Source organism: Andrena cerasifolii, chromosome 8 (assembly GCF_050908995.1).
Source record: "Andrena cerasifolii isolate SP2316 chromosome 8, iyAndCera1_principal, whole genome shotgun sequence".
In the NCBI taxonomy this organism is placed as follows: Eukaryota; Metazoa; Arthropoda; class Insecta; order Hymenoptera; family Andrenidae; genus Andrena; species Andrena cerasifolii.
Genome location: NC_135125.1, coordinates 664,792 through 692,557, shown reverse-complemented (window position 1 = coordinate 692,557; position 27,766 = coordinate 664,792). Strand labels below are relative to the sequence as shown.

Here is a 27,766-nt window from a genome sequence, read left to right as displayed (position 1 = left end):
TGAGAAAAATGTTATTGTACTACCGGCTAGCATGTTCGTGGATACTATTCGAAGGGTGCACGAGAATGGACATTTCGGTGTCAAAAGAGTGACGGATAGAATTAAGGAAGAGTTTTATATAGGGGAGACCGGGGCAAAGTGGGACGAAAAATGTTTGAAGTCGAATAAAATTTTTCCCTTTCAATAAAAATGTGTGAAAATAGATTTATAATATAATTTGAACATTACTATTGATAAATGACGAATATCAATACTTAAAATAAACTTAAAGTATATTAAAACTCAACTTGAAAAGAAAATGCAAAATCGACCACTTTACCCCATATTTGGGGTAAAGTGAGCTACTCTCTGGGGTAAAGTGAGCAGAAATAAAATACGTATTTTAATGAAGGATATACCCTGATAGCCATCTGCCTGCAGTCTGCCGGCAGATTGACAGCAGGGTCTGCCAGGAGAGCGCAGGATCTGCCGGCAGCTGCGATGCAGCCTACGTCCGCATTCAGCTACGGTTCTGCCGGCAGGGTCTGCTTGTCAGGGTCTGCCGGCAGATCGACGGCAGATCGACGGCAGGTCCTGCTGCTCGCCTGACACATCCAACAGCGCCATCTGAAGGCCACAATTGCCAAAGAATTTCCTACGCGTGACGTCACATGGACCAACGTGCATCCCTACCCCACATGACCAACAAGCAGATTCTACAGTTTATTAAATAATTAATTCTACTTATTTCAAAAAGTATTTATTCTTTCTTTAATAATATACTGGATCAGTGATTACAATTGTTACAAAATAATATAAGCGCATATAAATCCAAAGAGGGACTTTCAACATTTACATTTACAAATCCACGTCCCGTAACCACTGGTACCTAGTAGGGGCGATATCAGGAAATTTCATTCAGTATTTTCGACTTCTTTTTTGTGTACAATCATCATGTTCCGCGTTGTGTTAGCGCTGAAAACAAATATGTTGTGCCCAGGCAACGCCCAAGCACACGTGTCACGCGACATATTATACTTCATATTAACCATTATACTACTCCAGAACGTTCGAGACGTTCCTAAGCAAAATCAGTTGCGAGGCAAAGCGCGAAACTACAAAATCAGCGAAATTGCGAGCGTTGCAACGTGACCATGCACGGCAACGCGAAGCGACGGCACCACGCCCAATAGCGCAATAAAAACCGATTTGCCGCCGCAAATCGAGAGACTCTAGAGCCGACTCTCGACCAGTTAACACGGTTAATTCCTACTTGTACACTCCGGTCTAGTTTAAGTGTTTTTGAATAAAGACTTAGTCTTTGGGTTTAATCACACTTGGTGTAGTTCATCCGGTGGATTCTCATCCTTTAATCACTCCCGAACCCACGATTACGCCAGATCCCGTACCAGCCTTGCGAGCCATCACGCAGGGCACAACAAAATTGGTGGCAGCGGTGGGATCTGCATCGTAAAGATTTTACCGAGCCTTGACGCAACCGATTGATCGACGTCGACTGAGGTTGAACTACCTCCGACAAGATTATTGGATCATCGCAATCTCGTAGGCCAAAACAGGCCATCGTCGCTACCGAGGTAGCACAGAGGACCGAGGAACGGCCTTTGAGAAGACGTTCGACGCAGCCCGAACGACGACGAGCCTGGTGTCGAGTAAAATCAGCCTGAGAGTGAACGGGTGAAACTACCGTCTATCAAACACCAAATCCATCTACGAGGACGTCACTGATCTGAGGATCAGGACGCACGAGAGGACTTGGAGACCGAGGAACCTGTAGGAGCCGCACCTGAAGGACGGACGGAGAGCCGTTCACGGGAAGCAGCCGTCGGAGCACGCAGCGAACAGCTGTACGAATCGACCTTGCTGGGTCCAGTTTCAGCTTATCACCGCCGTTGGTTCACAGACGAGAGGACGCCTGACCGAGCCGACGACATGTGGTTGCGAGCAGCCTTGTGAGTAACAGAATAGCGCAAACGTACATATTGTAAACCAGAGTCCAATATAAAAATAGAAACGGTACATGCATGTCTATAGAAGAAGAACGCGCAAATCGATTCAAACTCCCGGGTCAAAGAAGTTTGTCGAGATCATTCGAATCATTTTTCAATAAAAAGCTAACTTTCGAACGCGAAGAATTAGACCTTCTACCTTCTATAGACCATCCAAGATCGTCTCGCCGAACACTTCGACCGCCGCCGTTGCGACTAAGCGTTAGAAAAGACGACGATTCAAGTGCCGAATCGTCTCCGGAAAACTTTGTAACACCGAATAGAGAATACCCGATCGTGCTAGCGGATTTTAGTTTGTTGGACATAGAAGGAACAGAAGAAAGCGAAATGTCGCTAAACGCGGGAAGTAGCCTCCCAGTACCAAACGTAAAATTATTATCTACCGCGCTGTCGTTAGTCGACAAATTCGTAGGAAAATCGTCAGACGAACTTGCAGAATTTTTGAAGTCTTATACAAGCGCCTCGGAGTTTGTCCCCGCGAATGAATTGCCACGATTCTTGAAAACAGTGATAGGTACAAAAATTAAAGGCAAAGCAGCCAAGGTATTAGAGTACAAAGATATAGATACTTTCGATAAATTAAAGGACATCTTAACTTCACTATTCGTAGACAAAAGATCAATAGGAGCAGTTGGAGCAGAGTTTCATGCCTGCCACCAACGAGAAGGCGAAAGCGTAAAATTATTCGCGTGTAGAGTAGAAGAATTAGCTGGGGAATTATCGGAACTATCGGTAAAACCAGGGAACAGCGACGAAGTAAATAACGCGTTAACAGAATCAGTGCAAGAACGCGCCCTCGATGTTTTCACCCTCGGGTTGAATTTAAAACTGAGAACGATCATAAGGTCTCGAAATTACGCAACGCTAAATGCAGCTATCGCCGCAGCTATAGAGGAGGAACAAGCGATGGGTCTAAACACCTCGCGAAATTTTAGGAAGCTCGATGATCAACCCAAAAGAAGAGAAGGATCTAACGTACCGCGCTGCGAACGCTGCAATAAATTAGGGCATTTGGCGAGGAATTGCTATACGCGATTAAGCATGCCGCGAATAAACTATCAGCCGCAACAGACGCACATAAAAAGGGAAGTACAGCGCGTCACAGTAGTCTGCCACTATTGCAAGAAACCAGGACACCAAATCAGGGAATGCAGGGCCAGAGAAAGGGCAAACGAACGAGAAAATAGACCGCGCTATACAAACACGAGTTACAGGCGCGACGACTCTAGACAGAATTTTAGCAGAACTCCGGGCCGAGAATCACATAGCGGGAATCGAGATTACCCAAACACGGGCCACGGGACAACCGACGATAGACAGACTAACACAGGGCCTAGAGTGGATTCGTATCGAGCGAATCTAGTAATGACTTCCAAAATAGAAAACACCGTCGAAGTCAGAGCATCAGAACTAGTAAAAGGAAAAGCGAGCCTGCTAGTCGACACCGGTGCCGATATTACACTAATAAAGATAGGGAAGGTGCTGGGCGACGTCCACGCCCAAGACGAAATAGTGTCCTTTCGAGGAATAGCCCCAATGGAAATCAAAACGCTGTGCCTAATACAATTAAACGTAGAGGTCGGGAACAAACTCATAACGCATCCCTGTCGGTTAGTGAGAGATGACTTCCCATTAGAAGCAGACGGAATTCTGGGACAAGATTTCATGACTAAGCACGACGTATGCATTCGGGCAAATCAAGGAATAGAATTGTACGGAACACGGTTCCCCTACTCTGGAGGAGGCAACGTAACATTAAAACCGCGATCAGAAACAATTCTCTTAGCCAAAACGACGGAAAAAGGAGAAGGAATAGTAGAGGGACAGCCGATCAAGCCAGGAATACTCATAGGGAACTCATTAACGATAGGCAATGACGGAAAATGCATAATAAGCATAATGAACACCACAGCAGACGAAGTTCTTATCAGTACGCCGACCGTGACATTAGAATCACTGACGAGCGAAAACGTTGACCCGACGGACGCGACCTGCGACAAAGATCGCGACACGCCGACACATATGGTACACGCTGTACACGGGAGAAATAGAATGCAAATCTTGCGCGAAAGCCTCAGGACCGAACACTTAAATAGCGAAGAAAAAACCAGCTTACTCGAGCTCTGCGAAAAATACAATGAAATATTCGGATTAGAAGGAGACAAACTAGGATACTCCAAAAAAGCGGAACACTCAATTACTCTAACCCAAGGTACTAAACCTATATACGTGAAGCCGTATAGACTACCTCAAGCGCATACGGAAGAAGTAGATAAACAAGTTCAGGAAATGGTAAAAGAAGGAATAATTAGACCAAGCGCCAGCCAATGGAACGCTCCCTTGCTAGTAGTCCCGAAAAAACCAGATGCTACAGGTAAACGCAGGCTAAGAGTGGTAGTAGATTTCAGAAAGGTAAACGACGCGACGATAGGCGATTCGTATCCCTTGCCGAATATAACAGATATTTTAGATCAATTAGGCGGAGCAAAATATTTCTCAACCTTAGATTTAGCTTCAGGGTTCCATCAAATAGCTATGAAGGAGGAAGATCGTGAAAAAACCGCATTCTCGACGCCATACGGACATTTCGAGTATAATAGAATGCCATTTGGGCTTAAAAACGCTCCCGCGACATTTCAAAGGTTAATGAACACCGTACTGTCAGGCTTACAGGGAATAAAATGTTTCGTGTATTTAGACGACATAGTCGTCTACGGACGCTCATTGAAGGAGCACCAAGAACGATTAAAACTCGTATTCGAACGCATACAAGAAAGTGGCCTAAAACTTCAACCCAACAAGTGCGAATTCCTACGCAAAGAAACAATATACCTAGGACACATAATAACCGAAAACGGCATCAAGCCAGACCCATCTAAACTAGAAGCTGTCCGAAGCTTCCCGGTACCTAAAGGAATAAAAGACGTGCAATCCTTTTTAGGCCTAGCTGGATATTATAGGAGATTCATAGCGGAGTTTTCACAGATTGCAAAACCTTTGACACAACTGTTAAAGAAAGACCAAGCATTCAGATGGACTGCACAGGAGCAGAAAGCTCTCGAGATTCTAAAAGAAAAATTAACGACAGCACCAGTATTGCAATATCCAGATTTCTCAAAACCGTTTGTTCTAACAACAGACGCTTCCGGAAAAGCGATAGGAGCAGTATTATCGCAAGGAAAAATAGGACAAGATTTGCCAATAGCGTACGCGAGTAGAGTATTGAATAAGGCGGAAGAGAATTATAGCACCATCGAAAAGGAATTGTTAGCCATCGTATGGGCAACGCAACACTTCAGACCATACGTATACGGCACTAAATTCAAAATCGTGACGGACCATAAGCCACTCACTTGGCTTTTCAACGTAAAGGACCCCGGTTCTAGATTAATGAGATGGAAGTTGAAATTAGCAGAATACGATTATAGCATCGATTATAAGGCCGGAAAAACGAATAGGAACGCGGACGCCCTTAGCAGAATGTTCGCGATAACGCGCGGAGTGAAACAAAAGATCGACAACGAAACAATAGCCGGCGCCAGCGAAGACGACAGTGAACAAGAGAAGCCCCGATCGAATGGAGAAACGGACAACGCAACATACACGGAGGACGAAAAACTTCGAGTGCTACGCGAATTCCACGACACACCTCTGGGTGGACACTTAGGGGTAAAACGGACCCTAGAACGCATAAAATTAAATCATTCGTGGCCAGGAATGCGACAAGACGTAGAAAAGTACATCTCTAGATGTGAAAAATGCCAAAGAAATAAGCTATCGAGAATAACCAAAGCCCCCATGGTTATTACAGACACTCCCACGGAACCATTCGAGAAATGCGCACTAGACATCGTAGGACCTTTACCCGAGACCGGCAGACGAAACAAATACATATTAACCTTTCAAGATCTTTTAACCAAATTCAGTAAGGCCATACCCCTCGAGAACCAAGAAGCGGATACCGTAGCTAGAGAATTCGTTACTAAAATAATTTGCGAATACGGCATTCCGCAGCGAGTACTAACAGATCAAGGAACTAATTTTCTAAGCCAAGTCTTTAAAAACGTATGTAGGTTACTAAAAATCGACAAAATCCAAACTACAGCCTACCACCCCCAATCGAACGGAGCGCTAGAAAGAAGCCACCGCACGCTGGCAGAATATTTAAAGAACTATATCGTAGAAGACCAGACTGACTGGGATGAATGGCTACCGTACGCGATGTTCACATACAATACTACCCCTCACACGTCTACTAGCTACACGCCCTACGAACTCGTTTTCGGAAGACAAGCTTCCTTACCAACCTCATTAAACCAAGCACCGCAACTAACATACACCTACGACAAATACGCTGAAGAATTACGCGAAAGACTACGGTCCACGAATAGCATCGCGCGCGAAACTATAGGGATCAATAAGGACAAGTCAAAAAGGCAATATGATAAAAGGACAGCTAACAAATTTTTCAAAATTGGGGAGCAAGTACTCCTACACGACGAGACAGTGAGACGCGGACGATCGAAAAAACTAACACCCGCGTGGATAGGACCCTACTCAATTCAAAACACGCACGACAATAATAACTACACTATAGGAAAGGGACGAAAAACGCGCCGCGTACACGCAAACCGGTTAAAACACTTCATAGAATAGGACAGGAACAAGGAAACGGTCGCAGTAGTGAAGGAAAGTAACAGTACGCAGACAAACTATTGAAAAAAAAGGAGGAGAAAAAATTTATTCAATTTAGGATATATGAGTCCAAATTAATATGTGTGTGTGTCACCCCCCAAGCGCGCCTATAATAGAAACCACGGACCTGGCCGCGTGAAGGGTTCCGGAAAACGATCGCCATGACGTTCTGGAACAATAACCAGACGCGGAATAACCAAAATAGAAAATTGCACTAGAAACAAAAAACACCTAACCGACAAAAACATTTGATACTCACCGTAAAGTGCCCGTATCCCCCACGCGTCCTCCGCGTCCAACCATTCAGCGTTTTCGGCGGCGATTTGACGCCGCGCCGAGCGGTACTCCCGCACCGCCCGCCTGTACCCAATACTCATAAACCCGGACGGCGCCGGATATTCCAAACACTAAAAATTTAAGAAAAGAGGAAACCAATTATAAAAACCCTACGCACTTCCACCAAAACACAAAACACCCAACAACTTGCACTAAACGTACCAGTAAAAACAGCGCGAGCTCGCGAGGAAGGCTTAAGAAACACAACATGATGTCGCAACTGATCACAACGGAATGAGAAGCGACGAGACAATCGAGTCTCTTGCAAGGAAGAACTGCCTTACGTTAACAAAATTTTATCTCGCGCACGCGAAACACACGCAAGACAAGAGACTTCGCGACGAACAGAAAGATGCGTCGACTACACCTCGACATTATATTTTACAGGATTACCGTCCTACAATTGACGACACTACTCATAGGAGGAACAACCCCCGACACAGACTTCGCTATAAAAGAATTTCAAGATCACCCGGGCATTTACTTCGAAAACTTAGGCGATCTACAGATTTACCGGGATAGTTGGAAACTAATACTACACTTAGACATATCGTACATTTACCGACGCGAATCAAATCTCCAGGCAGCACTATATGACATACTTGCTCAGTGTAAAACACCTTCTACTAATAACTTACAAAAATTCTGTAAAACGTTTGGCACGAAAATTCAAAGCAAAGTAGACCGCGTAACCAAATTCCTTACTTACGTCCAACAAACCATAAGCTCCGCACCAAAACAGCGTCGCGGGCTAATAGACGGATTAGGTTACATAGGCAAATCACTCTTCGGACTAATGGATTCCGAAGACAGAAAGATAATCAACGACCAAATAGACTTCCTAAAAAGACAAGACAGTAGATTAAAGAATACAATCAAAGGGCAAATGCAAATTGTAAGAGCTAACGCCGAACTTCTAAATGAAACTATACACAACGTACAAGAAAATGAAAAAACCCTTTTAAACACAACTTGGCAAATTCAATACTTACTACAACAGACGACTGACATTACTAGATTTCGAGAGACAATAGACGAAAACCTCATACTAATAAATAGCGTCGCGGAAACACTCCTGCGTGACACACAAGACTTGTTAGAATTCATAATGGATATAAAGAAAGGAGTCCTTAACCCACAATTAATGCCACCGGCACAAATCAGAACATACCTCACTTCAGCACTCGCTCACATCCCGCAAGGATTAGACTTCCCGATCGGAATAAAACTAGAAAATATGCACGTCCTATACGACATCCTTACACTTTCCGCATTTTCGGATACGAAATCAATTACCGTAGTACTAGATATCCCATTGTTGAGCGCAAAGAAATTCAAATTAAGCAAGGTACACCCGGTACCCACAAAGGTAAACGATTCGTTCTACGCGTATATAGAACCCCTCGACTCATACGTGGTACTCGACACCTCGGTGCAAGATTACATACAACTAAGCAAACAAGACCTAACAGAATGTAAAACTATAAACGAGCTATATCTCTGCACCTCAAACCATCCAATGTTCAAAGCGATACCATACGGACGCTGCGAAGTACAGTTGTACACAAAATTGACGCAAAAACCGAACAATTGTAAAATACGAATCATGACACTGAAACGCACGATCCTGATAGAATTACAACAACCGGGCACATGGATTTATATCGCACCGAAACAAATACAACTAGCAGTAACCTGCGGCGATAAAAACACAAACATGTATAGTATTAAGGACTCTGGTATAATAACGATAAGAAATAAATGTACTATCACTACCGCCGAATTTACGATAGAAACCGGAAAACAATACGGAATAGAAAAAAACATGGAACTACTTACCTGGTTACAATTTGACACTAGACGAAATTACGTTTCCACAGACCACTGTAAATTCGTACCGACATACCAATTTTGAACTTAAAAGAATAATCAAACACCCGGAAGAATTAAATAAAGTTAGTAAAAAATTAGAAGACTTACAAAACGATTTAGAAAAACCCGAGATTATACCAACCGAGTATCACTATAGCTTCTTTACAGTATCCTCTGTGACGGGATTTATCACAACTACACTATGTATGTTCGCACTTTACAAATGCATTGTACGCTGCAAAGCAAAAACACCACGACACTGTACCACAGACAACACGAGTCGCGACAAAACAACACAAAAACCCGAAGCGATAATCAAAATAGTTAGTAAGGAGGAAACGTCTTCCACTAATTCTCTTTAAAATATACCATTATAAGCTAGTTAAGAAAAACCACATGTAAGTCGATGATAACCAATCCAACCATTACGAGTTTTGGGATTTCCCTAAGATAGTTTATCATCGGCAGAAAAAGCTATGGCTTTTCCTCCCCAAGGGGGGAGGGATGTTGTGCCCAGGCAACGCCCAAGCACACGTGTCACGCGACATATTATACTTCATATTAACCATTATACTACTCCAGAACGTTCGAGACGTTCCTAAGCAAAATCAGTTGCGAGGCAAAGCGCGAAACTACAAAATCAGCGAAATTGCGAGCGTTGCAACGTGACCATGCACGGCAACGCGAAGCGACGGCACCATGCCCAATAGCGCAATAAAAACCGATTTGCCGCCGCAAATCGAGAGACTCTAGAGCCGACTCTCGACCAGTTAACACGGTTAATTCCTACTTGTACACTCCGGTCTAGTTTAAGTGTTTTTGAATAAAGACTTAGTCTTTGGGTTTAATCACACTTGGTGTAGTTCATCCGGTGGATTCTCATCCTTTAATCACTCCCGAATCCACGATTACGCCAGATCCCGTACCAGCCTTGCGAGCCATCACGCAGGGCACAACAAATACAATATTAGCATAAAATTAAACGCAACGTATGAATAAACAGAATACATGCGATACTTATTTCAGCTCCATCTCCACACAGTACACAGTCTAGGCGATCTTACATGCTCCTGCGAACATTAAAATTTATAAGAAAATATGTCTTAAATTATTATCTACTAAACAAGACGCTGAACATTCGCACTTCGCGCATAACCCTACTTTTCTGTCTTCTAGATAATGCGAATCTCGATGTCCGCGACGTAGATAATTAGAAATTATTCAATTCCATAATTACGTTTGCCTTCTGGATACGCCGAGATGATTTGTTTGAATATTGATGGATGAGATTACATAGAATATTCTTTGAGCGTACGTCTTCAAGCACAACGGGCAACGGGTGCCACTTCCAGTTTTCGAGGTCTGAGGTGGCAGTCACTGGTGGTGGCAGTCAGTGCCGGCAAAATCGAAGAATTGTTGGTCATGTGGGGTAGGGATGCACGTTGGTCCATGTGACGTCACGCGTAGGAAATTCTTTGGCAATTGTGGCCTTCAGATGGCGCTGTTGGATGTGTCAGGCGAGCAGCAGGACCTGCCGTCGATCTGCCGTCGATCTGCCGGCAGACCCTGACAAGCAGACCCTGCCGGCAGAACCGTAGCTGAATGCGGACGTAGGCTGCATCGCAGCTGCCGGCAGATTCTGCTGCCCAGATCTGGCTATCAGGGTAATTATAAAATCAACTTTAAACTATTTTTTTTTAAATATATTTCATTAATACAAGCTTAATGTTAATAATTTGTACTTTGTAACTTTGTACTTTGTGTTACTAATCTAAACTCATTTTCTTCTGAAAATGTGTTTGTAAAGAAACTTTGTTTACATGAACAGTCTGACATATTATAAATAAAACAAAAACATACATAATTTTTAATAAAATACGTACTTATAATATCTAAATAAATTTTTCAACAAAAACATATATTTTTCTATCTAAATTTTTTTTTCAAATGGGCTTCAATAATTTTTGGCAGACAGGTTTCACATAAAAATAACGATGTTTTAATAAGATGCTTAACGCACTCTTCATGAGCCCATAAATTGCACTCCTGGCATTGAATCCTTTGCAGCTCAGTTTACCCCGGTCACTTTGCCCCGGTCTCCCCTACCTAATTTAAGCGAGCGAGTAGAGAGGGTTGTCAGTTGCTGCGTTCCATGCATTCTCGCGGAAAAGAAAAAAGGAAAAAAGGAAGGCATGCTCTCGCCCATACCGAAGGGAGATACTCCGCTTTGTACGTATCATATAGATCATCAGGGACCAATGGCATCTACAGGTAAACAGTACAAGTATATTTAGGTTGTTGTGGATGCGTTTGCTAAATTTGTTTGGATATACCCGACAAAGACGACGAACGCGGCAGAAGTAGTAAAAAAGTTAGCTATCCAACAAAAATCTTTCGGAAATCCAAAGCGTATTATCTCAGATAAGGGTGCAGCCTTTACGTCGAAGGAATTTAAAGATTATTGCGTGTCAGAGTCTATTGAACACTTTACGATAACCACCGGTATACCACGCGCGAATGGCCAAGTCGAACGCATCAACCGCACAATTATCTCAGTGTTAACGAAACTTTCTATAGAAAAACCGGACCATTGGTATAAACATGTTGACCAATTGCAGCGATGTTTAAATAGCAGCTTTCAACGCGCAGTGGGCATGACGCCCTTTGAAGTACTTTTTGGCGTAAAAATGAAACAGAAAGGGGACAAGCGAATTCTCTCATTAGTTGAACAGGAAGCTATAGAGATGTTTGATGCGGATCGTGATAGTTTAAGGCGAGCGGCTGAAGAAAATATTATTAAGATCCAAGCAGAAAATCGTCGCGATCACGACAAAACCTGCGAGGCAGCAACTAAATATAAAGAAGGCGACTTAGTAGCGATTCAAAGGACGCAATTCGGTGCGGGTTTGAAAATTGAGCCGAAGTTCCTTGGGCCATACAAAGTCGTAAAGGTGAAGCGAAATAACCGGTATGAGGTAGTGCGAATTGGCGAAAGCGAAGGGCCAGGAATTACCTCGACTGCGGCAGATTATATGAAGCCGTATTTAGGAACGTCTTCGGGGTCCGAAGACCTGTAGGATGGCCGAATGTGGGATGCCGATGGCTGGTCGAGGCGTAGCGAGTGACGCGTCGGAGAAACAGCCGAAAAGCGCGCCAGCATTGTCGCGTGGCGTGAGACGGACGAAAGCGAGGAGTTGTGTACCGGCCGTCCAGGGAGACTGTTGCGTGCTTGCGTCTTTCATCTTTTTACTTATTACATTTTTATTCAACCACTTAGACCTAGCTATATTAAAGTTTGTTTATTTTAATATCAACTGGGCCTCAATTCTTTATAAGACCTCCATCTCCGCGTCCCATTCGCCTGAGAATTCAGAAAGAACTAGGAGAAATCCTACATTGATACTGCCCACTATGTGTCACGAACGACGTGTATATCCGCGATTCTGCAGCTACGCTCACATGAAAGAATCCATTTTTTAAGTCTAAGGTGCTAAATATTCTCGCGTCTTGCAACTTGTCCAATTGATCTTCTATCAACGGCAATGAATATCGGTCTTTGACTATGATTTTATTCAATTTTCTGAAGTCTACACAAACGCGTTTCCCTTCGTTCTTTTCATCTACTATTACTACCGAACTGCCGTATTCGGAAGAGCAAGCTTCTATTATTCCGTTTTCCAACCATTCGATTATTTGTTTCTCAACTACGTCGCGTTCTACCGGAGGTAGACGTCGCGGACGTTGGTAAATCGGTTCTTCGGTTTTTACAACAATATTCATTTCAACATTAGTCGTTTTACATTTATTAGGAGTATAATTGGTATTGAAACTTCTCACCTCAGTCTTCTCCTTCTCGCTTAATTGTTCGTTTATATTTACGGGCGACTGGTCACATATGTTGATATTAGCCAGAAAGTCAGATCGGTCATCCTTCGCTACTGTTACTTCACCTTGTACAATTGTGATTGTTGCCTGTAAAAGTACGTCGCGTCCTACAATCATTTCTAATGCCATTACAGAATTCGGAACCACATATACTGTCGTCGGAAATTCTTCGCGGTCTATACAGATTGTAACGTGAAAACATCCTTGCGGCTTGACCTCGGTGCGTCCTAGCCCTATTAACAAACATTGTGTACTATCTAGAACAGGTGATTTTAATTCAAGATAAGTTTTTTCATTAATAATTGTTACCCTACTACCCGTGTCTAACAGCGCTTGTATTTTCGTGTCGCAAATTACTACTTCCTTGCACATGTCTCGATTTGGCGAGACTGAAATATTGTTCACGCCTGTTTCCTTTTTGTCACTGTTCCTTTGCTTATATTTTACATTTGTAACGTACTCAAGCGATTTATGCCCGACCTGGTTGCACTTGAAACATTTAGGGCCTAACTCCTTCGACGGACACTCACTACTCGGATGTCCTGAATTTCCACAGTTGTAACACCTCAAGTCCTGGTCCGGTTCTCTGACTTCTTTGAAGATTCGTGCGTTGTCGATGATCCTTTGGATGTCGTCGTCTTTCCTCGGTTGCCTCTGGAACCTCGTGTTTGGGCTGCGTCCCATATTTCTTCATAAGCACGTAGGCGTTCCTTGAAGTCTCTTAGGTTTTTTGTTCCATATAGAATAGCTTTGTTGACTGTGTCGTCTGGAATGCCGTGAATTGTGTATCGTATTAAAGCTTGGTCCTCGATCGTGCCTCTGGATGCTAGCGCTTTCATTATCAGATAATATCCGGATAATTTTTCGTCCTTCTTCATCTTTCTGTCCAATAACGTTTGATGTAGCTTGGCACTGTCGATTGTTGTAGAGAACTCGCCTTGTAGCAATGTCTTTAAGGTATTCCAATTTTTTACGACACCTTCACTCTGAACGTAAAGTTTTGCCAGTCCTGTTAATGAGCGTTTTGCAAATATTACTTTTTACAGTTCACTCCAATTGAAAAGTGCAGCTGTATCCCCGAAATCTGCTGCCCATCGTTCGATCGGATAAGTGTCACTTCCTTCGAAAGTTCGGATGCAGCTTTCCACGTCTCTGAATGTTAACGAGAAATCATGGCGTCGTGTGGTTTTTTCTTTCAGTGAAAAATCATGTCGTCGCGCGGCTGTTTCTCTCTGCGGTCCAACAGGTGGAGCGTCGGGGTGTCTTGTGGGTAATGCAGTTTCCTCTACAGCACATTCGTTACCGATCACGTCTTCATTATCGGCATCGTTTATAGCCGGGCCGTCTTTTTCTACTGCAATGGCCTGGTCAGACTCCTCGTTCTCCTCAGCGTCGGAATCGTTATCACTTTCACGGAGGGTGTCCAAATTCATTAAGCCACTACAAATACGTTTAGCTATTTCTTCCTTGGATCCTTCGTAATCCAGACAAAGGATAATGCAAATGGCGATCAAGTCACGCTCCTCGAACGTTTCCTGGATGAATGCCACCTTATCGTGGTGCTCTCCACTCCCATCATGGAATGCCAATGCTTTAAAGTTTCTCAATCGGCTACGATTTTTACGGTCGCCGATATCGCCGAACACTAATTGGTGGAATGGTGAAAAAAAAATTACCGAATTCATAATGTCCATGGACGTTTCGACTTGAATCTTCTACGCATAATCATACTGCATATGTTTTGTCTGGAGATGAGGAGGGATAGAGAGATAGATGTATACCGTGCCTCTCTCTCGCACTCCAAATTCCAACGTCGCGAATCGTTCACGGTTATCACGGACGCGATCTGACTTTGAGGCTAAAAGAGGGTTGCGGATCGCTTTGAATTTTCATGCCCTCGACAACGCGTGATGAGTCATCGACGGTACCCTCCACCGCTTCATCCCCTCGTCAATGAACCGCGTTCCCCCTCCCTCACTTCACCCCTTCGTGAATGAACAGCGTTCCCCCTCCCCCGCCTCACCACCTCGCAAACGGTGCGGTACCCTCCGCCCTACATTGGTCCAGAATCGGCCTTACATGTCTACTAAAACATAGTACGTACTTTCGGAAAATGCAATTAAAAATTCGATTTTTCAACTGCCTAAAGTCGTTTTCAGATAATATATTGGCCGGTGAGTTTCGTGAGGGGCATTCTCCCACCACATCGCTTGCCTGCCCCGATGCTCGTTTTCTCCACGTTCTCACTCTCTCTCGGGCTAGGCCTGCTCGTCGCGCGGTGGGGATTCGGTGCCCGTGAAGTACGTAACACGCAGCGAAGCATCCCCACCACTTTCTCGTTTCTTTCTTGCTCTCGATCCATCTCGCTGGAACGTGATAGTGGGGATAGCGCCAAGCTCCTGACGTGTAGGCCAAACCGAGTTCTTAGCGTAGAAATACATACATCAGAATAGGTGTGCGTTAGCTCCAAACAAATTCAAGAGCTTTATTGGTCAGAACATTGATTCTTTCTCAATATTTTGTTTTACGCATAGCTTCGTAACGCACACAACTATTACGCTAAGATGAACAACAGTCACACGGCTTCGCTCAGGCGGAGTCGAGCAGCGTTCCCGTTACCACACCATACCCTTCGGGTGCCCAGCACCTTCAACTGCCAATTCACGATCGTCAGGTGATAGTGGCTGATTTCACCTCGCGCGCTGCTCGCGAAACCGAACTCACCAGCCAATATATCTAAAAACGACTTTAGTCCAATTAACCGCAGAGTAGACGCGCCAAATAACTTACGTTAGTAGGCGCGCGTCAGTCATTTCGACCGATGGTAATGTAATGAGAAATTACTTAATAAAATTACTAAAATAATATAAATAATGCATAACATTGTATTTTACTTAATAATTTTCATTTTTTATGATAAAATATATATTAATCTGTTAACCAAATACATAATAATAAATGAAAGAATATAAAATATAAAATATAAAATATAAAATATAAAATATAAAATATAAAATATAAAATATAAAATATAAAATATAAAATATAAAATATAAAATATAAAATATAAAATATAAAATATAAAATATAAAATATAAAATATAAAATATAAAATATAAAATATAAAATATAAAATATAAAATATAAAATATAAAATATAAAATATAAAATATAAAATATAAAATATAAAATATAAAATATAAAATATAAAATATAAAATATAAAATATAAAATATAAAATATAAAATATAAAATATAAAATATAAAATATAAAATATAAAATATAAAATATAAAATATAAAATATAAAATATAAAATATAAAATATAAAATATAAAATATAAAATATAAAATATAAAATATAAAATATAAAATATAAAATATAAAATATAAAATATAAAATATAAAATATAAAATATAAAATATAAAATATAAAATATAAAATATAAAATATAAAATATAAAATATAAAATATAAAATATAAAATATAAAATATAAAATATAAAATATAAAATATAAAATATAAAATATAAAATATAAAATATAAAATATAAAATATAAAATATAAAATATAAAATATAAAATATAAAATATAAAATATAAAATATAAAATATAAAATATAAAATATAAAATATAAAATATAAAATATAAAATATAAAATATAAAATATAAAATATAAAATATAAAATATAAAATATAAAATATAAAATATAAAATATAAAATATAAAATATAAAATATAAAATATAAAATATAAAATATAAAATATAAAATATAAAATATAAAATATAAAATATAAAATATAAAATATAAAATATAAAATATAAAATATAAAATATAAAATATAAAATATAAAATATAAAATATAAAATATAAAATATAAAATATAAAATATAAAATATAAAATATAAAATATAAAATATAAAATATAAAATATAAAATATAAAATATAAAATATAAAATATAAAATATAAAATATAAAATATAAAATATAAAATATAAGATATAAGATAAAATATAAAGTAAATAAATATAATTAACTCTCAATGAAATAAATAACTAATTATTCCTCGCTTGATAAACTAGAGTCGCTCGCATGATTACAACATTCGTTACAAAAGTATAGTGTATGTTCATTACAAATGAATGCGTTACATTTAGTACATTGTTTTCCTGTTTTTCTATTTTTTTTTTTTTTTTGGTAATACAAAAATATCATCTTGGAAGATGTACTGGATGTACTGATGTACTTGGATGTACTGATTCTCGGTCATTATTTGGTTTTTTAATAATATTTTGTATTCCGTATTTTACACTAAGCGGTAATGTTGTGATTTTTGACCTAGCACATATAAGTTTTTCCACTAAATTAAATGCAAGTTCTTTTCAAAAGTAACGTCGCTCCGAGGTATCTTTTTTATTATTAGTTTTAATAATTATTTGTGCGTTTATACCAGTCATATTCAAAACCGAAAAAAATAATCTTAGTGACCATCAGTAGTATAGCAAGGCGGGTTCCAACCCAGGCCCTCGGAGGGGAGTGCCGGGGTGGGGGGAAGTGAGGGCTCGCGGGGGAGCGCGGCGGAGACGAACGTGGGCGCGGGGCCTGCGGGGAGCGGAAGAGCGGGTGCGCGCGCACGAGCCGCGGAGTGGGGGAAGCCGTAATCGTGGAGGGGATTAGTCCGGGCCGAGCAGCCGCGGAGGCCTCTCCAGACCTGGCCCACCGTCGGAAATTTTTTCAGAGGGAGGCATTAACCCCCGACAAAAATCTCTTTCAGAACTTGGCCCACCCGAAAATTTGTTCAGACCTAACCCAGGGTGGGGACTGTCCTAGAATTTTTTTTTCCAAACCAATATACATCAGAAATTGTTTCGGACGATGTCGGGAAAGATCGGCACGTCTTCAAGGGAAAGAGACGGAGCATTACTTTAAGGCTGCCGTCTACCGGGCCTTGAATTTGTGCATACGCTCACACAAGCTAAGTTAAGTGTATACGTACACGCGTGTAGTAAACAAATCGTATATTACAACTTACGACCTGGAATCGGCCAAAAGGAAGTTTTTGCGGTATAGTTGCCTCCAGTAGACATCCGTGCAGACTGGTCTGGTGCGTTTGAACGCTAATCAGCACTGTACATTGAAATAATAATGAATTTATGAATCATGTACTGTGACAGATTCGAGTAATGACAGAATGAGGATTCAAGGATTCTCCGTCACCGGCGTTGATGGTATATTTGCGCCATGTACCATCAGAACCGGTGGAAGTCCAAGCTAGCCGATAAGTGTAGGAAATACATAGTTGCCGATACGTATCGAGAGTCGGATCGCGCTGTTGCCGCATTTCCCCTATTACTATTTTGCCGTCACGAAGGCTTGAATGAAATATTTTGATAAACTTCAATAAACGATACTTTATGTTTATCCGTTCGGAACCAAATTGAATTCATTCGACGACGAAAGATAATTTTTTTCTTCGAAGAAGAATAATTTATTTATTCGATCTTTAACCGTAGTTTATTCGACTTTTATTTGAATGCTTCAAACAACTTTCGGCAGCGTGTTTATCCGAACCGGCGCGATCTCTCTTTGAGCCTGAAGACTTGGGCTGTTCGGCGGCAGCTTCTGGTTTCGGTTCGAGAGGCATACAGTGTTGCTTGCGGTGAATTATGTATTAATAAATTGTAAAACGTGACGTTTACAGTATTTATTAACATACTGCTAAGATTGTCCAGATTAATGAGTTCAAGCACGGTATAAAGCGGATTATTTCTAAAACTGTACTTGGTAATTAAATATAGGGTAACTGTACTCGTTGTTGACAGTGTACCAATAGTTGACACTTTTATTATTAGTCACAAACAATAAGCTTTTTATTAAAAAAATGTTTTTGACTAATACACTTTTTGAAAAAGTATTAGTCAAAAGCTTATTATTCGTGACCGAAAATAAAAGTGTCAACTATTGGTACACGGTCAACTACGAGTACAGTTCCCTAAATGTAATCTAAATTCTAATCCAAAAATGCTAAAAATAATCCGATTTATACTGTGTTTAAATTTATTTTCATCTGGAAAATCTCAGGAGTATGTTATTGAAACGTTCATGACGATACAATAGCAAATGTGGAAGTTTTACATTCTATCAAAACAAACAACATAAACAATCACAATGTGTGATTCAATTTGAACTAAATCTCAGATATTGAGTGTTCAAAGTGATTAATAAAAATAATAAAAGAAATCGAAAGTGTGGTAAACTTATTGTCCGCGTGTGTCTGAAAATATTTAGAATACTAATGGGTAAAAAGATCTCAATGAAGATGATATTCTACAGGGTGTAGTAGTAGGGCAATGGGGATTCTAATTCAAATTGGTTTTTTTGTCGGCGGGCTGGCGGCGGATGACGTCATAGAGATGGCGGAGTGGTGGGGGGTATCATCGAGGAGGAGGAGGAGGAACCGCGGGGTGACGGTGCGGGGGTATCATCGAGGAGGAGGAGGAGGAGGAGGAAACGCGGGGTGACGGTGCGCTACTCTGGAGCGTGGTACAGACTGTCGGTAAGGAAGGTGCTACCCTGGAGCGTGGTACAACAGACTGTCGGTAAGGAAGGAAATATTAATTTTATGATATTAATATAAATGAAAAAACTTCTCGGGGCGACGGGGCTCGAACCCAAGACCTCCGCGGCACACACACACACACACACACGCACGCACGCACGCACGCACGCACGCACGCACGCACGCACGCACGCACGCACGCACGCACGCACGCACGCACGCACGCACACACACACACACACACACAACGTCACAATTGTTTCGAACGATGTCGGGAAAGATCGGCGTTTCTCGACACCGCGTCTTTAGAATACCATTGTAAAATAAAAAATTATTGTATTTATTAACTCGTTCTTATAAATAGCGGAATTATTGCATAAAATAAAATAAAATTCTTTGCATATGTATAGAAATTATTATATTTATTAACTCGATCTAATAAAATAGTGGAATTATGTAAAATAAAATTGCTCACACATATAAGAATTATGGAGCGTCAACAAATCTTAAAAATTAGGCCGTGGGAGGAGGAACACGGGTAAATAAAATTGAGAAATAATATACGTTTAAGAAATATATATATTGTTACAAATAATAATAATAATATAGAATATAGAATATAATAATAATAATAAATAATAGAATATAATAATAATAAATAATAGAATATAAATATAAAAAAGAATATAATATAAAAAAAGAATATATAAATATAAAAAAGAATATAATATAAAAAAAGAATATATAAAAAAAAGAAAAAAGAAAAATATAAAATACAATTAAATAATAATAAATATAAATAAAAAAAAGAATATAAATATAAAAAAAAAAGAACATAAATATAAAAATATAGAATAAAACTAGTGCGGCGACCGCGGTGGTGATGGCGATGGTGATGGCGATGGTGATGGCGATGGGGATGGTGATCGCCGCTGCCGCAGCCTAACCACCCTCGTGGGGCCCGCCGCATTCTCCTCGGCCAGCGCCGGTGCCTCCCCCACCACCCGCGCATTCATCATGTAATATAAATTCTAGAACACACAAAGAATTGATATTATATTTATACAAAACATATTAAATATCAAACGCAAAAAAAAAATGCAAAGTATTACATACTTGCAGCGGGGGTGAAGGTGGCGGTGACGGCGACGGCGACGGTGATGGCTGCGGCGAGCCCCAATCCGGTGACCACACCCTCGGCGACGGGGGTGATGGCGGCGGCGATGGTCCAGCTTGTACCCTCGGGGGTGACGGTGGTGGCGAGTTCTGGAACATAGAAACCCACGATATATAATATTGGCACAACCGTCTGATTTTAATCTCACTCGGTATCAATGGTTAAACGCGATAAATGACAAAAAAAAATTGTTAAGTACATACCTCAGGTTCACACTCGGGGGCAATCCTTAGTAGTCCCATTTTATTAGAAGAAATTAGTGGAAAGGAAAAAATCGAACTGGCGCCTTCACGAGTTGAAGACAACTGGTCTCGATGCATCTCCTGGCTCTTGCATGTCAAAACTCCCTCCAATGATGAAATCGAGAAATGCGTAGCTTTGCAAAGTAGGATGCCTTTGTTCTTCGCCATCTTCATCGCAGGCCACCTGCATTTTCGCTGACTATCCTCCTCCATGTACTTATCTTCTTCTTCTTCACTGACCGTCCTAGGAGTGCACTTATCATGTTCTTCGAATCCTTCTCCCTTCTTCTTTGGACACATCATTCGACTAGACCATACCACTCTGATCACGTATTGACCATGTATCGAACCACTTTGAACACCTATCATACCACTCTGAACATCTATTGAACATGTATTGAACATGTATCAAACGTGAATCGCACCACTTTGATCGCATATCAACCGTGTATCGAACATGTATTGAACTACTTTGAACATGTATCGAACCACTTTGAACGTGTATTGAACGTCTATCGTACCACGTTGAACATCTATCGAACGGGTATCGAACGTCTATCGTACCACTTTGAACATCTATCGAACCACTTTGAACGTGTATTGAACATCTATCGTACCACTCTGAACATCTATCGAACGTCTATCATACCATTTTGATCATGAATCGTACTACTTCTACATATTAATTACAACTATCGTCTTAATCTAGCGTACATGCAGAAGGTTGGAGGTTGAGGAGGGTGAAGAAAAACAGTTATGCATTAAAAATTGATTATATTTTATTTGTGTATTTCCCTCTGGCGTTTAGACCACCAGTTGAATATTTTAAATACATTTTGCATGGCCCAGTGCTTTGCGTGTCTACCACATCGCAGAGTATAAACTACGTTTAGCTTATTTAGGGATTTGATATCCTCGTAGTCAATGTCTAGCGTCTCGATGATCACGTCCGCTCTCGTATTTTCTGCGACGTCGATAATATCATTCAAAGGCACATGCCAACAGTTCGCAATCAACAAGAGATTTATCATCGAAATATTCACGTATAGCTTTAACAACGCAGCACGAGTCTAAAGTTTCATCGACGACATCGCACCGCTATAACACGCTCGCAAAATTTGAAAACTTCGTATCAACATGATGTGTAGTTTCATAAAGAGCGGTGGTGAAAAGCAGACAATAAAAATAGGATTCTGGAATATTCATGTCTTTGTTAGCCCAATGATATCCAATTGTTCTATGTATCTTTATTTGCTAGCCCATGGATGTGGTGTGACGTGCCAATCCAGAGGCTATTGTTCGCTGTTAAGTATTTTACTTCGCAGTTTTCTAGGAATTCATCCGTTCGTTGTAACCATAAGTTAACCTCGTACTCGCGTGTCTGTTAGCTTATGTACGACCATCGGCTGTTTGCAATAATATTGGGTTACTATTTTTTTACATTTTTGTAATTCCTCTTCTTTCGCGATTATATATTGATCGTCGTTCGCGTCGAGTATCATGATCGGCGAATGAGTGATTAACAATGCGTATATATTATCGCGTACATGTATTAGGACCGGAGTTGCCTCAATACGCTGTAGGTTTGGGAGGTTATGAGTGGTAGTTTTATTATGGTAGTGAGTGTGTGTCCTTCATAGTACGCTACGATTGATGATAAGCGCTCGATTAGGTGTGCATTCTCTAACGTAGGTGCTATGGGAAATGCGAGTCCGTCTGGCAATCGCAACACGGCTGTCTGTAACAATCTTACTATCTCCGCGTTTGATAACACGCTTGTGTCTATGCTTCCGCTCTTTAGCTGACTGCAATATTTTTTTACGTCCCTTACGTCATCCGTTAAGTCTACTAGCAGCGAATTCAATGTCGCAACGTGGTCCACTAAGTCAGTACGTATTTTCTGCCGCATAAGCTCCGTCTCGACTTGCACTCGCAACTGTCTCGTCTGTTTTGCTAGTATTTTTTCGTTGTCTTGTATCGTCTGTTCGATGTCGTGTAGGTGGTGTAAAGTATTGTTTGTTAGTTGTATTTGTCATTTTATTATTGTCTGTAATGCGTCTTGTTTACTGTTTATTTCCGCGAAATGCGCGTTTATTTCTTCCACGTCGCTCGCGTCCATTGTTCCCGAAAGAGTTTTTGCTATTGACCCTATTCTGTCTATTAACCCTCTACGTTTGTTTTGAGTGTATGTCGGTATTTCGTAAATATATTTGACATGTTGATTTCAGTTCTCTTACTGGTAAATTGCATAGGGTCCTTACCTCTTCGATGTATGGCTTTAGTTGTTCGTATCTCCGTGTCAGCGGTTCCTTATCTAATCGTGACAAGATCTTCCACTTACTGGTGGCTAGGTATAAGTCACTGGTGTGGGTAAAGTGAATCCCAGCGTTACGTTTCGTGGGCTCAATTATGTATGGTAATGTATCGCTAGTGGGCGCCGCCTGAGGATTTAGGCACTGCATCCCGATGCACCTGTAGCATGGAATGTTGAATCTATCCATTCCTAATTCCGTTTCGCGCGCGTATATATGTATAGCTTCGCTCCGCGATTTTTCCTTATTACCAATTAGTTGTGTTACTTATACATTGCGTTCGCTATCGACTGCCATGTTCTCGGATACTTTAAAAGCTGTAAGTATCTTTACCTTTTCTGTTATTGTCTGTTTCTCTTCCTTGTATGCAAAAAAACTTTTATGTCCTACCTCTTTGTCGTTTTTATAATTAGTGGAGGGCTAAACATCGTATCGTGGGATACATATACATCCGCGAGGTGTGCTGCATCCGATTGAGGCGGGCCTTGGAGCGTCGGCACCTGGTTATGTTATGAGCCGGCTGTTTGGTCTTGAGTGTTTGGAGGTAGAAGTGTTTTCGGTTTATTTTGTTTTTACTATATTTTTCTTTACCTATTTTCTTATTGGTTATTTCCTCTGTTACAGGAGGAGGATTGGGGCCAAATTAACATATAGTGTAATTGATATATTTTAATCTATTTCGTATCTTGACTCAATTTATTTGTTCAAGAATATACGTATTTTACCTACTCTCTGTGTTTACCCAATTACTTTCCTTTATCCCCGTTTCCTCTCTCCCGCCTGTAGCATTTAAGAAATTTCTATTCTGTAAAGTGTTTAATTCTATTTACGTGAACGGTTAGCGTTCCGTTCTTCTTCCCATTTTTTTATGGTAACGTTGACATCTGATTTCTTTTTTATTATTATATATGGGCCTTCCCATTTCGCGTCTAGTTTCTTTGATCTTTCTCTTCTCACGGTCTCGTCGTATAATAATACTTTATTGCCTATTTTGAATTGGATTTCCTTAGTTTTCTTGTCGTGTGTAGCTTTTGAACGTTGTTTCGCGTCTAATAGCTTTGCTCGCGCTACTTCATTCGAGGCCCTTAGCCGTTCCCTGGCCTCCTGCGCGGAATCGTCGTAATTATAGGTAGGATTAGGCGTGATTTTTAGTGCGGTCGGTAGTTCCGCTTTCTGTCCATAGACTAGCTCGTGAGGGGTGTAACCAGTCGCGGTATGGGGGGGGGGGGTAGTATTATACGCAAACATTGCGTAGGGTAACCATTTATCCCAATCGGAATGGTCGCTTTCTATTTAATGTCTCAGGTACTCTACTAATGTCCTGTGAGATCTTTCGAGTTCTCCGTTTGATTCAGGGTGGTACGCTGTTGTCTGTATTTTTGATATTTTTAGTAATTTGCATGTATCTTTAAACATTTCCCCTACGAAATTGGCTCCCTGATCCGTTAGGATTTTATCTGGTATCCCATGTTCGCAGATTATTCTCGTTACGAAAACTTCTGCTATCGTTCTCGCTTCTTGGTCGATAAGGAGTAGTGCTTTACTGAATTTCGTGACGTAGTCATGAAATTTTAGAATATATCTATTCCCTAGGTTGGTTATCGTGAGGGGCCCTACAATATCCAGTGCGGCCTTCTCGAACGGTCGAGTACGTGTGTCGGATATCACCATTGGCGCTTTTGTCCTCTTACTCATTTTATTTTTCTGGCACCATGTGCATTTTTGGATGTATTCCTCTATGTCCTTACCCATTCTTTTGTTTTATTCTTTGAGCTGTGCGTTGGATTCCTTGATGTCCGCCCAAGGGTGCTGTTACGTTCAGAACGCAAAGTTTTTCTTTTTGGTCAGGGTATGCATTAACAACGCCTAGCGTTATGGGAAATCCCTCTTTGATCATACTCCTGCCTATTAATTAATAATATTTTTGGTAGAACAAAAACCCCTTTCTTTGGAGCGTCGTCGCCTCGACGTATTGCCGTCCCGTGATAAGGATAAGGCGGTGCTGACGCAGCGGCGTTCTCACCAGAGGGTCGCGCTCCGAAAGACCCAGTGGTACTCTTGCTGTGCCGAATCCGCTCTGTGTAAGCGGTAGGGGTGTGTTTCAACAATGTCTTGCAGCATTGTGGGAGGAACCCTCGTTGAGAACACCTCTGATCGTCGCGTTAAACATTACTAAGGGTCTGGGACAAAATCTAACCATTCCACGCGATGCAGCCGACATTTTTCTTTCGGAAAGCTTCAATAGAAGTGGTAAGTCTCGTTTTGTTTTCAATACAGAAGCGAAATAGTTTGGCAAAACGCGCGGAGCCGACAGTGGTTACCCAACGGCGGCGCGCGATCCACTGCCGCTCAGTGTGACACAACCGCTTAACGTGCGTGACTACCACTGTCGAGGCCGCGCGTTTTGCCAAACAATTTCACTTCTGTATTGAAAACAAAACGGTACTTGCCGCTGCTGTCGATGCTTTTCGAAGGAAAAATGTCTGCTGCATCGCTTGGGCTGGTCAGATTTTGTCCTAGACCCTTAGCTTTGGAAATAAATTGAAAGATATCTGCAAAAATTGGTGCATTTCGGGTGTCCTTTTCCCTTTGATCGTTGTTTAAACATATTTAAATGTTCATAATGCAATAATAACTTATATCATTGTATTCGGGAGGGTTCATAGAATATTTTGACGCAACGAAGAATCGATTAACTATTACCGTTTCGACACAAAAGACGCTCAAAGTTGAAAATTTACAGTTTTTTTTTTTCAAAATCGATTTTCTCAAAAACTGAGGGTGATGGCGACAAATGGGTTGCGGATTCGTTTTCAGGGCCCGAGAACCTATAAGAAACGGCTATCGAATGTTACAAGTCCAGATGGCTGTTGTACTGTGTTTTTTGTCACGTTTATTATGCAGGCTATTCCTTTTCCTTGGACTGGTTTTACTAAGCACTCGCCCAGGAATACTCCTTCTTCTAATTATCGTTTCTCTACCATTCCTTCTTTCTCGCTGTCAATGTCGATTTCTACTATAGTTTGCGCGCGGAGGAACCGTGATGTCGTTTTGGGCTAGGAGGTTTTTCCTACAGGGGATCTATGGATCATGTTCTGTGCTTGTCTTTCGATCAGACTGAATACGTCGCTATCGTAGGAGGTGTGCGTGTATCCGCTGGTGTTGGTGCAACGTCTCGCCTGAAGTGTTTTTTACTACGGGAGGGAGTAGGCTCGGGTCTAAATCCTCAAAAGGGAAAAGTCGTTCCCAAACTACGTGTCCGTCGGGACCTAGCGACCTATGTAAGATTTCAGCTATAGAACTATCGTGTCCTAGTGGCTGATTCGGACCGGCTATTGCGCTCTCGTTAAGCTCGAGGATCGCGTCGACCGCCGCCACGTACTCTTCGTCGTTGGGTGCGGTCGAGGGTAAGCTACGTGTCCGGCGCGAGGTGCTTGGGCAATTTATGTCCGGCACTACGATTTCGCGTCTTTCTGCTACGCCTAGATTCCGCTCAAGGTTGGGCCCTAAGGATATCGCTCGGCGCATGGAAAATTTCGCGGGGCAATGCTCGACTTATGTATTAAATTTCGCACTTACAGTACAAGTGCCGTGACTGTCCTCGGAACGGTCGTCCTCCGGGCTCCGATAATTCAGGTGAAGGTGCCGGGAACGGGGATTCGGTCTGGATCGAAGGTAGGAGATCTTTGCCGGTTTAAGATTTGGAACTCACCGTAGAGTGAACAAGAATTTATTGAAGTTGAACTGACACTGGCGCGACGATCACAGTAGTGATTGCTAATCGATTCGAAAAAGTGAGAGAGCACGCCCCGTTTTGGGCGTCGGTTTATATGTGTCTTTTGGGTCGCGGTGGGGGCCCAATGGTCTCCGACCGATGACCCGTGGCTGTGCAGCGTTCGATGACCGTGCATCGTTTGCGGATTCCTTTGCATAGCTGCACATCTTGCTGGTTCCAAATATCCACAAGTATTTAGAGCGGTTTACTCGTGGACTTGTAAATAACGTGAGGTAAAATTTTTGTATTAAGAAAAAAAGGTATTGTAAAAATTTTGTTAACGGAAGTTTGTAGCGCTTATTGCACCATTAAACTTTTGTTTGAAACATTTTTTTCTTTCTGTTGTACTTTGGGAGTTATACGGGAAAAGGTGGAAGTGCCTATTTGACTTTGAGGTTAGTTTTCACCCCCTTAAAGGGCGGTAGGGCCCGAATGAAGCACACCCTTGTTCATGTCTTGAGTGACTCTATAAACCCACAAAGTTGCGTTCCAAAAGTTCGCGGTGTTCCCTTGTAAGTAAATACTAACTAGTAGTATTTACTTAAAATTTTCCATAATTTACTATCTAGTACCAGTAGAAGATTATGCGTACGAAATCTAGTATTTGCTGTTACTTATACTTATTACTTTCAAGCATTTCCTTATTTTTATGCATACGGCCAAATGTAATGAATTGCGGAGTTCTGGAAAAATTATTTTTATACAAATGATACATTGTAATTGATTTTAAAAATAAAATGTTATATAAAAATTTGTGCGAATGCAAAATATAAAATTATATTGTCAATTTATCAATTTGAATTTATCACTTGATTTTTAATTTTCAATAATAACAATTATCTAATATATTTTATATTTATATTTGTTTTTTAAAAAATATACATATAAATTTATGATTTTATAA

General features: G+C 40.9%; 1 protein-coding gene and 1 long non-coding RNA gene across 2 annotated transcripts in view; one reads left to right on the top strand and one right to left on the bottom strand.

Moving 5' to 3' along the window:
- Positions 1-1,455: 1,455 nt before the first annotated feature.
- Positions 1,456-11,986, top strand: LOC143372393 (uncharacterized). Its single transcript, XM_076818543.1, has 3 exons — positions 1,456-1,949; positions 7,425-8,589; positions 11,204-11,986. The coding sequence occupies exons 1-3, from the start codon at positions 1,930-1,932 to the stop codon at positions 11,984-11,986; spliced, it is 1,968 nt and encodes a 655-aa protein (XP_076674658.1). The 5' UTR covers positions 1,456-1,929.
- Positions 11,987-18,598: 6,612 nt separating this feature from the next.
- LOC143372282 (uncharacterized) overlaps positions 18,599-27,766 on the bottom strand; it is a 394,641-nt gene continuing 385,473 nt past the window's right edge. Inside the window, exon 3 of the long non-coding RNA XR_013086259.1 lies at positions 18,599-18,722. This is a non-coding gene — a long non-coding RNA (uncharacterized LOC143372282). The remainder of the gene's footprint in view (positions 18,723-27,766) is intronic.